Here is a 16164-nt window from a genome sequence, read left to right as displayed (position 1 = left end):
AGAGCAATCGACCGAGTCAGGAGTTCTACTTTAGTACTTTGCCGTGAAACTGCCATTATAGTTTATAGCCTGAAGACTGTGTTGCTGACTGTTTCAGCATTTTTATCATAGTTTTTCAATGACTGTGACATGTCTTTGGAACTGTTCTGCGTGATACTGGTGAATAAACTGGCTGAAGAAAACTATGGCAGAGGAAATGAAGGCTTTGATGGACTTGTTAGCAGCTGTTGGAGCTGGACAAGAAGAGATGAAAGCCAGACAAAAGATGAAGGCCGAGATCAAGACCGAAATAAAATCAGGTCAAGAGATAAAAACCGGAAAAGAAAAGTTGCAAGAGCAACTCCAATGGATGGAAGTGGAGCAAAACAAGATTAGAAGCGACATCGTGGAGCTTAAAGAGGAAATGGAAGCCAAAACAGAAGATGTAGAAATGACAGTAGTGGCATCTGAAGAACCAAACGGCAAAGAAATGAAGGAAGTAGTTGGTGAAATGTCTGAGAAAGATCAAGAAATGGAGGATGAAACATCTCACGAAATTTTTTTTTTTTTAATAAAAAGATGAAGAAATGAAAGACAGGAAAGAACGTTTTGATTCTCAAGTGCCTGAACTGAAAATTAAAGAAAATGATAATCCACAAGACAATACACCCACTTCACAAACTAATTGTGTTTCTCATACAAGTTGCACAGACACTTTTCTGTGGATGAAAAATCTGAAAGGACTGAATCTTCAGACTGTGGTACATAAAACAGAAATACATTTTAAAACTGCGGTGAAAAAATAATTAACCAGGGTATAACTTAATGAAAAGCCTGAAACTGAAATTCATTCTGAACTTCAATTTCCATAATTTTAAATTGTTATGTGGTTAAATAGTGTACATAATTTGTAAGTAGTTACTTGTAAACAAGGTAACTATTTGTTTCTTTTATTTTTTTTTTTACTTTATTTTTTTGTTTCCAGCCCAAAGGGGCAACTTTCCCAGAAAAGCTATTAATAATTATGTTTTGGCATTTTGTGTCATCCACTATAAAATGGCGTTTTACTTTCCAAATTGTTGTTACCAAATATTAGAACCCTGAATTATATTTAAAGAAATTACATAATTAAATAATGAAAAATCTGCATGAATGTATGTATGTTTCGCGCATTTTGAAGGAAAAAAAAAAAAAAGAATGATATCTAGAGACATCAAATTCTGAATAATGTAGTTCTCCACTCAAAAATGGGCACCTGGAAGACCAAATTTGGAATTTGTTTTATTATCTATTTCATATTTTGTAAAACTTTAATGAATTTTTTATTAACAAACTCAACAATTTCAAAGCAAGCAATGGTGACATTGTACGGGGGTAAAAAATTTATCTAAGGTGTAAGGTTGCCAGAAAGTGGCAGGGAAAGACAGAGTTGCCAGATTCGCAGCAAAATAGCCCATTAGGCCACAATATTGGCAATATGCCATAGATGGTGCGAGAGAATTCTAGAACGCATTCTTACTGGTTTCCTCGGGAATATTCTAAAGCTGTACATACCTTGGCTATTGTGGGAGAAAGTTGCATCTCAAGTAGCGTAGTAGTAGTGTCTTGAGTTCAGAGATTAGCTTGAGAGCTATCAACCGAGTCGGAAGCTGTACTTTAGTGCTTACCCATAAAGTTGTCGTCATCATTTTAGCCTGACGGCTGTGTTGCTGATTATTTCAGTGTTTTTATCGTAGTTTTCTAAAGACTTTAAATGTATCTTTGGAACTCTGCTGTGTGATACTGATGAATAAATTGTGTTTTGATTCTTCATCAAGTGTTATTATCAATCATTCAAAATCCACGAATCTGCAGAATGCAACAATATGGTACACTTACACCATATTGTTTCCATACAAGGCAAACTTCATGAGAGGGCAAATAATTTATATAGAAAAAAACACGAAACTTGATCATAAGAAGTATAATTATTGCTGTACTAAGCAATAAAAAACAGGAAGCTTTTGATTTTTTTAATAAAATTCATTACCCAGTATCAATGAGATTTGCTATCCTTTCTCTAACCAGCATCTTGCCTTTGGATGTGTGGCGGGAAATGGCTTTCTCACCCCCACCTAAATTCACAAACAAACAAACAAAAAGTGAGAGCAAAATAATTTTAAGGAAGTATAAACTAGTAATTTAGGCAAAATGAAATTTCCACCTCCAGCAAATACTTTCAAAATGTATTTTAGGGGATTTTTTCATTCAAGGTCTGATAAATTTTATAGAATTTTTCACATGATTCAGTATAAATCCAAAAGTTCATAAAAGTTACTAATTTGATATACATTATAAATTAAACCTATTACAAATTATGAATTAGACATGTTATTAAAGATAAATTAAAACTATCAAACTAATAACACATTTGTTTATTATTTTTATATAATTACATTATTTAAGCAATTTCAATCAGAATTTGAAAGATAAAAGATCTCATAAAACATATGCCTGTGGTTATGGATATATTATAGAGACATCTGCTGATAATCCAGATGTCTTCAATGGGATTTATATCCTGAGAAATAGCAAGCAAAAACATTCAAATCATACCTTTACTTTCAACAGCATATCAACAGCTATAGTTCAATGGTAAACAATGTCAATAGCTATCGTATTTGAAGATAAACTTGGGCATCAACGATACTTCAGAAAAGATGCAAATGCAACAAAATTATCTCACTACATCATCATTCAATGGTTACAGCACCAACTTCCATTATCAGTAGTTCCTTATGTTCATTTAATATAATAACTTCTCCAAATAAGAATACCTTGATTGGGATATAGATTTCTTTCAGTAATATTTGCAGGATGGTACACTGACTATAAATAAGTATTTGGACACCTATGCAAATGACGATATCTACGGTCCTAAGGTAGGTCACGGTCTCCGCCGGTATATATTGTGTAGGAAACAGCATCGGCTTTAGTCGCATGCAAGATGCCTCGCAGTTCGAAGCTTTCTGATTTCGAGAAAGGTATAATTATCGGGTATCACAAATGTGGCCGATCCATAAGGGACATATCTAGCGCTCTGAAGTATCCAAAATTGACAGTGGCCTATGTGATTAAGAAGTGGAAGGTGAGCGGTGATTGTCGGAATGTGCCCCGAGTCGGCAGACCAACGAAACTGGGAAATAGAGACCGAGGAGTGCTGTCCAGAGAAATTCGGAAGAACCGCACCCAACCAATCGCCCTCATCCGCGAGGAGTTTCAACAGTCATCCGGGAGTATTGTTTCAATGAATACCATCCGTAAGGAAGCATATCTGCTTGGTTTTCATGGTCATGCTGCTGCCCATAAGCCTTTGATCACAAAGTCCAACCGCGCTGCTCGGTTAATGTGGTGCAAAGCACATCGAAATTGGACTGTAGAGATCAGTGGAAATGGGTTCTTTGGAGCGATGAATCAAGGTTCACCCTTTACCGTTCGGATGGCAGGGTCTGGGTCTGGAGTCTACCTGGAGAACGTCTCTTGCCAGAATGCATTGTGCCAACAGTCAAGTTCGGCGGAGGTGGAATTATGGTCCGGGGTGTTTCTCCTGGTATGAGCTGGGACCCTTGGTCTCCATTCATGGTAAGCTCAACTCCAATGCCTACTGCACTATTTTGGATGACAATGTACTTCCTACATTGTGGCAGTTTTACGGGTTGGACCCCTGTTACTTTCAGGACGACAATGCCAGTTGTCATGTTTCGACGTTAACCAAGGCTTGGTATGGGGCCAATGGAATTCATCGAATTGACTGGCCTGCCCAGAGTCCAGACCTGAACCCTATCGAGAACCTCTGGGATGAGTTGCATCGCTGAATTCAGGGGTGCACTACCCATGCAAAATCGGTGAATGAACTTCTATGTCTTCTCCAAGCCGAGTGGAAGAAAATACCACTAGCTGTGATACAAAGACTTGTGGAAAGTATGCCCCGGAGGGTCCACGCTGTAATTACCTCTCGTGGAGGCTCTACCAACTATTGATTTTGAATAAAGTTAGTTTTTCTATTCTATCACAGGTGTCCAAATACTTATTGGTAGTCAGTGTATCACATATCAACCTCTCCAGCAATCAAGCCTAAAGTTGAATTTATTTACATAAGTAGAGAGGGACTTATCCCAATGTGTTGTAACATCCAATTGATCCCATAAAATGATATCAAGAGCAATACTGAACTTAATAGACATAATCCTCATATGTCAGCTCTAAAGTTTGGTACCTGTATTTTGTTGATTATATTTTGTAAATCAAATATTATTGACAATTAAATATAACATTAAATAAACACTTTTTTCCTAATTTTAACAAATTTAATTAATTATTAAATAACTTACTTAAACTAAAAATAAACAAATTATGAAAACTTTCAAAGAAAATTTTCAAGTGGGACTTAGGAACTCCAAAACTTGGGAATAAATAATAACAAACTAGTCTATTTTATTTATTAAATTGTTCTTAAATGCATAAATAAAAGTATATACTTTTGTTTGTAAATAATTAAAAACTTCTTTATTTCTAACAACAGTTTGACACTTGATAGCATTTCAATTCTGATAAAGTTTGTAGCCTTGGAGAGAAATTACTAGAAATTGTCTTTATCAAGGATTGTAGATGCTCATCAGTTAATTTGATTCTTTAGTTATTAATTTTCTTCAAGTAAGGAGAAAAAAATGTTTACATATAAAGGTATTCACAAGTAAACTGATTTTCTTAGTGCAAAAATTTGTATCTGAGCTTAATTTTTTGATGGATAAAAATAACAGTTAACAAAATTTGTATCTTCAAATCTTTGAATATTATCTTTGAAACTCCAGATTGTTTAAAGGGTTGTATAAAAAAAATTAACAATTTTCACAACACATTACTTCTGTTTATGGATACAAGGTCATGGAAAAAAACTTATGCAGCTGTTAGAGCAAGGGAATTCAAGATCATATTTTCCATTTTGCTTCAAAGTTTCATGACACTGATCAGCTTTAAAGTTATCAGAAGTTCTTGAATATTTATTAGATATTTTTCTATTAAATGAACTACTAAGAACTACAAAAGAGTTTAATTGCAGTTTTGTGAGCTTTTGGAAAATGTGTGTTGAAAGAGCTGAGACAGAAGTTTTTTAAACTGTGTACAATTTTTTACATGAGAATGATCTTCACCTATCCCAAAATGTGAAAGAAAAGTCCTTTTGTATGCACACTCTTCAACGGAGACAAGAAACAGTTGAATTGTTTATTCTTTCAAAGACGAATTCATACAAAAAGTTAATCCATTTATCAAAGAAAAACAGCAGTTAACCAAACTTTCAACAAAGTTGCCTTTAATTTCTGATTTCAAATGAAAACATTTTAATATTTTCTGCACATATACCAGTGAGGAATATGCACAACACAGTGAAAAGGCACTTTAATACATCAGTGCTATTTTGGTAGACGGTTGCACGGATTTTTGGCGATTTGCGTTGCCGCAATTGTTGGTGCAGTTTTTACAATCGTCAGCCTTCTTGAAAAATGCTGTTTTTACGTATTTTACGCATAGTAAAGTATTCGAAACTTTAAAAAAAATAAATATCGTTAAAAATAATTGATTAACTTTTTGTTGAAAATGTTGTTTTTTAAGATGGCAGGCAAATGTGAATAAATACATTTACTATGAATAAAAATACTAGAGTAAGGTTAAATTATTTCATATAGCAAAGAAATAGAATAAAAACATTGCACCAAAATTTAACTAGATTAAAATATTACTTAAATTGAATATCGAATTAAAAACATCATACTAACTTTTAAAAGGATTAAAATATTACTAAATTGAATATCGAATTAAAAACATCATACCAACTTATAAAAGGATTAAAATATTACTTAAATTGAATATTGAATTAAAAACATCATACCAATGTTTAAAACAGTCAAAATATTACTTAAATTCAAATCCTTTAAAACAAGTTTTATAGGATATAATTATTTAACATTAAAACATATGTGGCAATAAATATCTCGACAATTTTTGAAAACTGTGTATTAAATTAAAAAAGTATACAATTATAAAGTAAAAGAAAAATATGTACTTACATTTTGAGTATTTAACCTGTCGCATATTGATAAGTACCACAAAAAATTCGTAATCATAATTTAGATATCAATGAAAAAATTTGAAAATGTAATATAATTTAAAAAATGTAATCTAAGGAAAAAAATTTGAAAAATATAATCTAAGGAATTCGAAGAGATGAATAATAAAATTTTAAAATGGCGCGGTAAGGCGCAAATATTCAGTAACCAATCAGGGAGCTGATTACAGCTTGTTAATGCACAAATATTCTGTAACCAATCAGGAAGCTGATTACATCGCGAATAGAATTAAAATTATTTAAATAATCATACATAATAAAATAATTTTTAAAAATGCAAAATTAAATTGTATTTTAATGTTTAACAGCCATAAATAATGTTTAAAACATTAGATTAAATTTATACATATTAAAACCAATTACTTTTAAAGTAATGTGGTGTCATTCATTACATCATCCACAACATAAAATATCATAAACAATAAAATTTATTTCAAATAAAAACACAAAATTAAATTGATTTTTAATATTTAGAAGCCATAAATAATATTTAAAACACAGAATTTATGCATAATAAAACGCATTATTTTTTTAATAAAATGACAACAAAGCATCCGTTACCATAAATAACTTGTCTAGCAATGGGTTTACCATAAGTCATATCATTCGCAAAAAAAAAAAAATCGCCAAAATCCGTGCAACTGTCTACCAAAGCAGCACCAATACATCTTGTTGTTTTCTAGTACTTGAAACAGTGGAACAAGCTTTCCCTTTCACATCTTCATAAACAAAACAAAAAATTAGTATTGTAGTAAGCTTAATGCAAATCCATATATAACTTGAAACTTTTGAGCACAAAACTGTTTTAAAATACAATTTCATGAGTTCAATGATTTCAGTAGTGACGTTTCTATATAACAAATATTATAATCTTCTCAAATAACACAAATAAACATCATTAATACATTAAAAGTTTGTTAAGTGCTAAATATTCAATAATTAACATGAATTCATATTCATTTCTGTTACAAATGTTTTAAAATTAAATCTATAATTTGTACTTTTAATGTTGCAATTTTACTTCACTAACCCTTTCTCTACTTTTACAATTTTATGCTAATATAAGCATTGAACATAAGTATAAATGCTTTAAAAAGAAGCTTATTTTAAAAACAAAATGCAAAATTTATAGAAATTGTTTTAAAAGAGGTGCACAAGTGGGAAAACACCTGAAAATAATGCTTCAAGGCATTTTGAAATATGATAAAGCAAATAAAAATAGATTCAAAGAAAATAAAATGAACTCTGGGAGAAATTTCAAGGTACGATAAATCAAATAAAAATAATCTTTGGTAAAATTTCATTCAGCTCATACAACTACCTTGGGAAATCTTGTATACAACTTGCTTTAAATCATTCACTAAGGCTTGCATTTTTGAATAATTCTCCTAAGAAATTAAAATAAAAATAAAGTTTACAGCATAAGTTTATTCATTCATTACGCTAAAAAATAAAAATGTTTTGCATTGTTTAAATCAATATCAAAACATAAAAAAAATGTTAACATTATATCAATAGATGTTTTTGATTGTTTGTTATTACAATGAAACTCAAGCTTTTGTTTGAAAGGAAATAAAAAAACAATAATTAAAAATCTACTTTATAGTTAATGATGAATGTGTATGCATGAATTACAGAAGAAAATGTAGAAACTACACATGACCTTTTAATAATTTTTAAAATAAGAATTACATGTCCATGCACAAGAACTTAAAAATCTAGATGTTTTAATACAAAAGAAGAGACAAACTAGACAATTAGTATCAAATTTGAAAGATCTAATATTGGTTATCAAATGGGTACTCTTATATGCACCCTCAGGTCGCCGAATGTGGCAATATGTGTTCTGTGCTGGTTTTTGGCACGACTACATGTTCTGCAATGGTTTGGGGGATGATGTTGACTTTAGTTTTCCTTATGCAAATTTTGGTTGCGGCTGATTGGCCGATGATGTCAAGATCGGCGGGTTGGCCATGTATGTCTATATGTACGCCGGTATCGGCAAATGTGTATGTGTTCTGAGTTAGTATTATACTAGTTTTCTTTTCCTCAAATGGTTTTAAATGTAAAGGCTACAGTGTTAGCTTATTTTATTTTAATTTACGGAATAAAGTGTGAATTTTATTTAGATTAGTCTTAGCTTTATTTAAAGGAAGAAAAATATGCTTTGCATATATCCACATTACCTAGAGGGTTTTGGGCTCAGCACCAACAGCTAGCCTGTTACCCAGCTCAACTCAGCATTGAAGGAATGTAGGTGAAGAGAGCCGTTATCCACGAAAAGAAGCTGACCTGTCTTAGAAGTTTGTTCAAGTTGTTGTGCTCACACTTAATTGCAGATGTCATTACTACCTGAAGGTTTTGAGCCTGTTAAACCATGACAACTGGGATTGATGGAAAGTCGATATGAAAATGCTGTTACTGGATAGAAATTGTTGGAGCTTCATAGAGGACAAAGGTAAAAGTGCAACAAGGCGTGAAAAGCAGGACTTCACATTGATAGAGAATAGAGCCTTCATTACATTATACAGTCAAAAGTCGTTAATTCGGACACCCATAATCCGGAATGATCTATAATCCGGACCTCAAAGCTACAAACTTTCTGCGCATGCGTCGCGTTGACGCATGTGCGTAAGACCTTTACCGCTGCTAATTTGCGTGTGCGCGTGTGCAAAATACGTTTACGAATGCGCGTTTAATGTATAACGGACGGGATAAGCTAAGCTAAAATTATCTAATTATCTATTTCAGTTAATGTTGCAGATTGCGTTGTTCCTTAATCTTCGAATTGGATCCGGATTATTATTTTTTGCAGACTGTTAGAGCAATTTTATAAAAGTAAGCTTGAACTTTCGATTATGTCAAATAGAATTTCCGATATATATTTACTAATTTGTAAAGGATATACAAAGCGAAAGTATCTTTCGGAGTCCATTAAACAAAAAGTGGAATTGCTGCAAAAAATGGATAAAGTTTATCTAAACTTTGTTTATCTTTAACGCTGCGGCGGCGAGCATTGAATTGGAAGTTGATCTGTCAACACTATCCTTATCTTAAGGGCAGATGTTTTTATTTTATTTGGCTTATAATTGCTTACTCAATGTAGTATTTCATCTCGTCTTTGATATGATTTAAATCAAATGCCTCGTCATTATAATTCGCTTCCGATAGCGAAGAAAGTGACAGAGGTTATTGAAAACGAAAAAATTTCGATTGACAAATTAGTCGGTATTCTCGACACAGCAATTATATCACTTGAACAGCGGAACTTTGTAACTGAACAAGAAATTATGTCTGTTTATAGAATTAAAGAGAATGTATTATAACATAAAAAACGAAGCAACTTAAACAACTTACATTGAAAGAAATGTTTAATAAAGTAAACAAATAAATATTAAGCTTTTTTTTTGTAAATTTTGATACCCTTTAAATCATAATTGTTGTTTATTTCGTAAATTACGGTTTCATATTTTTAATTTTATAATTTCTGCATGCCATTTTACCAGATTTAAACTGATGATCTATAATCCGGAAAAATCGATAATCCGGAATCGCCGAAGTCCCGACGAGTCCGGATTAACGACTTTTGACTGTATTATGGAATTAAAACTTGAGTTCAGGCCACTGATACAAGAATGCTCAAGTGGTAAAGAAGTATGGGAAGTTCTACAGAAGCAATTCGAACTCAAAACAAGAGCAAGGATAATTCAGTTACTGGATGAATTTTTTAGCATTAGATATACACCAAATGAAGAAATAGGGTTATTCATCGTGAGGATAAGAATGACTGCAAAGAAGTTGGCTGAAGCTGGACACAACTTGGCAGAGCTTTTTAAAGGATTTCAGGCAATAAGGAGATTACCCCAGGAATACTCCGGCATTGTACAGTTGATCTATAGGTGGGAGGACGAAGATTTTACGCTGGAAAAAATTGCTGAAGAACTGTTAAGGGAAGAAAGCCAACTTTGTCAGGTAAATGCTTATTTAGAAGACAGCAAGTTAAGCATGTTTAATACTATTAGTTCAAATGCAGGGAAAGGTAGAGTTGAAAATAAAACTAAATCTAAGAAAAAAAATGGGGAATATGAGAATAGGACCTTGTTTCAGATGTCATAAATTTGGACACATAATCGCTCAATGTAAAGAAAATGTAAGTAAAAATCAGAAGTTTAAAATAGACAATAAAAATGGACAGTTTAAATATAAAGAATTAATGTTAGTAGAAAATTACGTAACAACTACAGATAAAGTAGGTAGTGCAGATAAATTTAACTGGGTCATAGATACTGCAGCTACAACTCATTTCTGTAATAATAGAAATTTAATGATAAATTTTGAAGAAATAAGAAAGTAAAGTACAAATTTGCAGTAAAAGTAGGCAATCGAATAAATTGGATTGAGTTAGATAATGTGTTATATAATATAAATCTAAGGAGAAATTTACTATCGGGAGCAAGGTTAGAAAAGGCAGATGCTCATTTTGTGATTTCAAAATGGAAGATGTGGATATACTTTAATAATTGGGATAGATTATGCTACAGTAAACAATATGACGGACTTTATCACGTAAAACCATTTAGATATGCAACAGATAAAAAGGAAGCTGGTTACGGTACAGAAATTGGAAAGTTAAGTAAAGTAGACGATGTGATGCTATGGCCACATAAATTTTGATTATATTAAGAATACTAGTAAGAATCAAAGCATGAAAGGGTAACCAGAAATTGAAAAACCAATGAAGAAGTGTGAACCTTGTATTTACTTGTACTTTTAAAACTGTTCCGAAGAAATCGGATAAACCATTACAGTTGGTTTATTTAGATGTTTGTGGCCCACTCCCAGTTTCATCTAAGGGTGGGAGTAAATATTTCCTCGCTATTGTGGATGACTTTAGTAGATTAGTAACAGTGTATTGTATGAAAAATAAAAATGAATCGTTCTACAATTTTAAGAATTATGGGTACTATTCCGTTTTGAGTACCGTAAAAAATTGCAGCGAAAATGTATACGCAAAAGCGCCAATCTAACAAATGCGGCCGTTTAACAGCGCACCAAATCTAGCGTACACGCTGATTTCAGATTGCGTAAGTTTAGATAGTTCTATATTTCTTAAGATGCCATTGAAATACTAGTTTCATTTTTAAATCCTTTTTTAATATCCTACAGATTTAAAAATTTGGGAATTGCCCATGACGAAAAGTTTGCAATAGAATTTTTTCATCAAAGAAAAGGCATCATTCATTGTGGAAAATTATGTTTGAACAACCAACGAGATGAAATTATACTTTAGCGATAACTAGCAAAACAGCAAAGCAGGAATCCATTTAGTTATGTTTAGCCATTTTTAATATAAATTATGATAATGATCTGAAATAGTTATTTACTCTTATGCTTCCATTCAGTTATGGATTTTTATATAAATTATAATAATAAAAAAGCATTATATGAAATTAACCTTTCATATCAATTAAAACAATAATCTTTAAATAGTTATTTACTATTATACTTCCTTTCTTGCATTAGGGTAGCTGCAATTATTTTTGGCAGCACTGGCTCAACAATAGTTTGGCGATTTTTTATGGTCCTCAAAACAGAATAGTACCGAATTACATTAGGCAAAAGGAAAGACTGACGAATTGAAAATTAATAAGTATACACACCGATAATGGTGGAGAATTCTGTAACAGGCAATTCAAAGGGTAATTAGCCAAAAATGGAATTAGTGTTGAATGCACAAACGCGTACACCCCAGAAGTGAATGGTGTGTATGAACGTTTTAACCAAACGGCATTAGACACATTTAAAGCTATGCTTAATGATCGTAAAATGGGAAAAGAATGGTGGGAAGAAGCTCTTGGCTGTTTCATACATAAGTGGAAAAGAGTATGTTATAAAAGCAACCGAACCCCTTATGAAATGTTCCTAAAAAGAAAACCTAGTGTTGTTTATTTTAAAGTATTTGGTTCTAAAGCCTAAGTTGGCATGCCAAAACAGATTAGAAATAAATTACAAATGACATGCAAAGAAGGAATCGTGGTAGGATATGGGAAGGATGGTGTATTTAATTATGGCAAAGCACACCAGGGCTATCTGCCTAAGAGGAGGGATACCTTTGTGGAGGACTTTCTAAGGGAAACTGGCTCGTATACACATTACACATGGGGAAACCACGAAAACACCCAGGATATGGGAAAGAAACTAGGGGTTATAGGATATGGCTACCAGAAGAACGCAGATTAATAGAAACCTGTAATGTGAAGTTTGATGAAAAACTGAATACAGCAAATGGCATCCTGGACCAGAAATCAAAAACTAAGTTTAAAAGACTAGAGGAATCTGAGCTATTAGCACAAAGCGGCCGTGAATGGTTTTGTGAATTTGAAAGTACTTTAGAAAATCTACATGTTAAGAAAATACAATGGTGTACTTGTGTTTATAAGAGTTCAAATGTAATTCTCTTGTTATATGTAGATGATATTGTAATTTTTAGTAAAGATCAATATAGTAAAGATAAAGTAATTTCACAGCTGAGTAAGTTTTTTTATCTTAAAGTATTAGGCAAAACTAAAACGTTACTTGGAATTAAATTCATAAAGAACGAGAATGGGGTTTTTATACAGCAGCAAAAATATATTGAAGAAATTTTTGAAAAATTTAAACATTTCCAGATACCAATAACTTTACTTCCCATAGCTAAAGGCACTATTCTTACAAAATTAGATTTTCCATCTAAAAGTGCAGAAATTGCAGAAATGTGTACATTACCCTTTAGAAATCTGTTGGGATGTTTAGTTTTTGTAGCTAACAGGACAAGGCCTGATATTAAATATGCAGTGAATATCTTATCACAATTTCAGGAGAATTAAGCATTGGGAAGCATTGTTGAAATTGCTCGGTTATCTCAATAGTACTAAATTATATAAATTAAACTTATCGAAGATTAAACATCTAAATTTATATTGTTATTCAGATGCTGATTATGCAAGTAATAGGGATGACCGCATGTCTGGGAGGATTTATATGATATTTAGATAAAGCACCATTAATCTGGAAAACTGTTAAAAATGTGTAAGTTTATCAACCATTGAAGCGGAGTACACTGCCTTATCGGAGGCAGCGAAGGAATTAATGTGGACGAAAAACGTCTTACAAGATGAAATTTTAAAGTTTAATTTAAAAGAATGTAAACTATTTTGTGATAACAAGTCTGCCAATGATTTTTCTAGATCGTCATAGCACATAGACATAAAATATCACTTTATTAGAAGACTATTAAATGATGGAGTGTTTGACCTTGAATTTATCACCAGTAAATTAAATACTGTGGACTTATTTACATAAGTGTTGACTGTTGTTAATTTAAGGAAGTTTTGTTTGGATGTTTTCACTGTTTAAAGACAATAGGTGTTTTCGTATAATAGAATTGAACTATGAGCTTCTGTAATTCTGTGTAAGTTTTGTTTTCGTCTTTGCATGAGGAAAAGAGAGTCGTGTGTTGACCTTAGTTTTCCTTATGTAAATTTTGATTGGAGGTCAATCAGCGGTAAGTTAACGTGGTTGCCGCTGATTGGCCGATGACGTCAAGATCGGCAGGTTGGCCGAGTATGTATGTATGTATGCCGGGTATCGGCAAATGTGTGTGTTCCAAGTTAGTATTATACTACTTTTCTTTCCCTCAAATTGTTTTAAATGTAAAGTCTACAGTGTTAGCTTACTTTATTTTAATTTATGGAATAAAGCATGAAGTTTATTAAGATTTGTCTTAGCTTTATTTAAGGGAAGCAAAATATGCTTTGCAAATATCAACACTACCAAGAGTTTGTATGGCAACCCTTTTGACATTGAAACTTACTCTTCAACTGCAGTGGTTTTGTTTGCTCGTTGTTTAGTGTCGGGCACGTTTGAAATGGTATGTTGCAATTAAAGACATGGTGGGAAAATTTCAGTCCTGTATTTTAGATTGTGTGCAAAGTCTTAGTATTAAAAGGTATGATGTTGGAGTTGTTAACGAGTCTCACTCAGGGGGGTGTTTATGCAGACCGAAGCGTATTTTTGGAATTTCTGTGGGAGTCAGGACTTCTGTTGTTCATGGGTTTGTTTATGTGGGTCGAAGCGTATTTTTGGAATTTCTGTGGGAGTCAGGACTTTTGAAGCGGAGTTTGTAATGTTCGAAATACAGAGCTGATACGAGAAGTCGTACAAAGAAGGGCATTTCTGAAAGACTTGTGTGGGTTTGCAGGCAAATGGTTGCTGGTAAAGTATGTGGCTGTCAGCTGAGTTTTAAGATTTGGATTGTAGTTTTTGTGTAGCAAGTTAACTTTGGAAGAAGTTTTTATCAATATCTTCGGAATTCTGAATCGCAGAAAGATGTGTGATATTGCTCTCATATAATATATATATATATATATATATATATATATATATATATATTCCAAAGATCAGCTAATTTTAAGTATCTGTTAAAAAAAAGGTTCAAGTTTTTTGTGTACTACAAAAGCAAATACAATGCAATTCTTAATGGAAAAATATAGTATATTATAAATATAACTTTACCATGAATTCAGCAGAATGCCTGTCCGGTTCAGAGCCAATGACCGAAAAACTGTCCGAATGATATGCTCTGTTAAAAATATTAAAGCGTTTAAATACAGATATTTCATTTTGTGTGAATACATTCCTAGTGATTTGAAAATTCAAAGATTTCCCAAATATATGAGTAAGATTCATCTTCCTCAGCAAATACAGAAAATAAACAAATCAATATATTAATCTAACATTCCAACTACAGTTTAAGAAATTCGCCGTTCGAAGTCTTTCTGCCCGTAGGGCGAAAATTCATGCTGGGACGACGAAAAAAATTTTTACACTAAATAACAAAATAAAAGGTTTTTCTGGTTTTGCTACTAAAATATAAGGAACGCTTTTAGTAATTTTTTGTAATTCGGAGTCTGAGGATAGATATATCAATTTTACTGGCAGCGAATGTATTAATATATGCGGAAAGGCAACAAGTCGTTATTTAGCACATAATAAATAAAGGAAATGTGAATGGCAACTATCTTACCACCGTCCGCCACCGTCTAACCAAAGAATGTCTAAGTATTATTCTTTGCTCTCTATACCTTTGGAATAGTACATATTCTTTGGTCTAACCAAGGAGGTTAACGGACTGACGATGTTCTTTACGTAGATTATAATCTCATTTGTATTTGCCGCTGATAAACCAGCAAATAATTCATTATTGGTATTGGCAACTATCTTCATTTTCTTGTTTTCTTTCATTCCTGTCGCTGAGCTCTTAGAAACTGGACAGGAATTTTTTCGCTCTTGCTTCTTTTGGAGGGCGCCTTGGAAAGCAGCTTGTTTTGATTTTGATTACGATTTACTCGGGCTTGTTTTCCCTTCCTGGGATTATGGATTGGTAAGACCTTTTTTTTGCTTGTGCTTTTGCTTTTTTGCTTTTTTTTGCTTGTCTCTGAAAATGATTTTAAGGCAGATTGTCTGAATACACAACAGGGGATTGAAGCGTTTAAATTACTAATTCATGATTTTGATGCACAAAATCTCACTGTAAATTTCATAACTGCATGCATATACAAGGAACAACTAATTGATAAGCAAGACAAATTAGTTAACCCGATTAATATTAAAAATAAAAATTATGTGATAAAATCATTAGCAATCTGAGACCGAAAAACACTGAGAGCAATCAAATAGTAAAACTACTAAAGAAAAAAGTACTGAAAAACAGATCTCTAGACAGAGTCGTAGCTAGGGTTTTCTGCACCCAGGGACAACTGAAGGTTTCGTGCCCCCTACTGCTTGCCAAGGATGGAAAACATTTAATTCTAAAATGTCGTGACATCAGTTTGCCGCCCGGGGACAGATGCCCCTCCTTGCCCCCCTCTAGCTATGCCCTTGTCTCTAGATCAGCTGGGAACAGCCCAGTTAAAAGTAAGAATAGCGAAATCCGAAAAAAGAAACGTATCACCACTGATAGCGAGGGATTCAAAACGCCTCAT

General features: G+C 32.7%; 1 protein-coding gene across 2 annotated transcripts in view; it reads right to left on the bottom strand.

Moving 5' to 3' along the window:
• The window catches only part of Mccc2 (methylcrotonyl-CoA carboxylase subunit 2), a 100037-nt gene extending 85083 nt beyond the window's left edge, over positions 1–14954 (bottom strand). The window contains exons 1-4 of one of the 2 annotated variants that reach the window (XM_085827444.1): positions 14696–14742; positions 7464–7530; positions 6704–6861; positions 2009–2093 (exon numbers count right to left, since the gene is read on the bottom strand). In XM_085827444.1, the coding sequence (XP_085683570.1) occupies positions 2009–2093; positions 6704–6743 (125 nt within the window). In that variant the 5' untranslated portion in view covers positions 6744–6861; positions 7464–7530; positions 14696–14742. Of the gene's footprint in view, positions 1–2008; positions 2094–6703; positions 6862–7463; positions 7531–14695 lie in introns of both variants that reach the window. The other variant, XM_035358029.2, reaches the window with a different exon arrangement.
• Positions 14955–16164: the final 1210 nt, after the last annotated feature.

Source organism: Stegodyphus dumicola, chromosome 12, assembly GCF_044657685.1.
Source record: "Stegodyphus dumicola isolate Sdum_Otavi_A_Nest chromosome 12, ASM4465768v1".
NCBI lineage: Eukaryota > Metazoa > Arthropoda > Arachnida > Araneae > Eresidae > Stegodyphus > Stegodyphus dumicola.
Note: the sequence above shows the minus strand (reverse complement) of the source record. Positions and strands in the feature narration are given on the sequence as shown.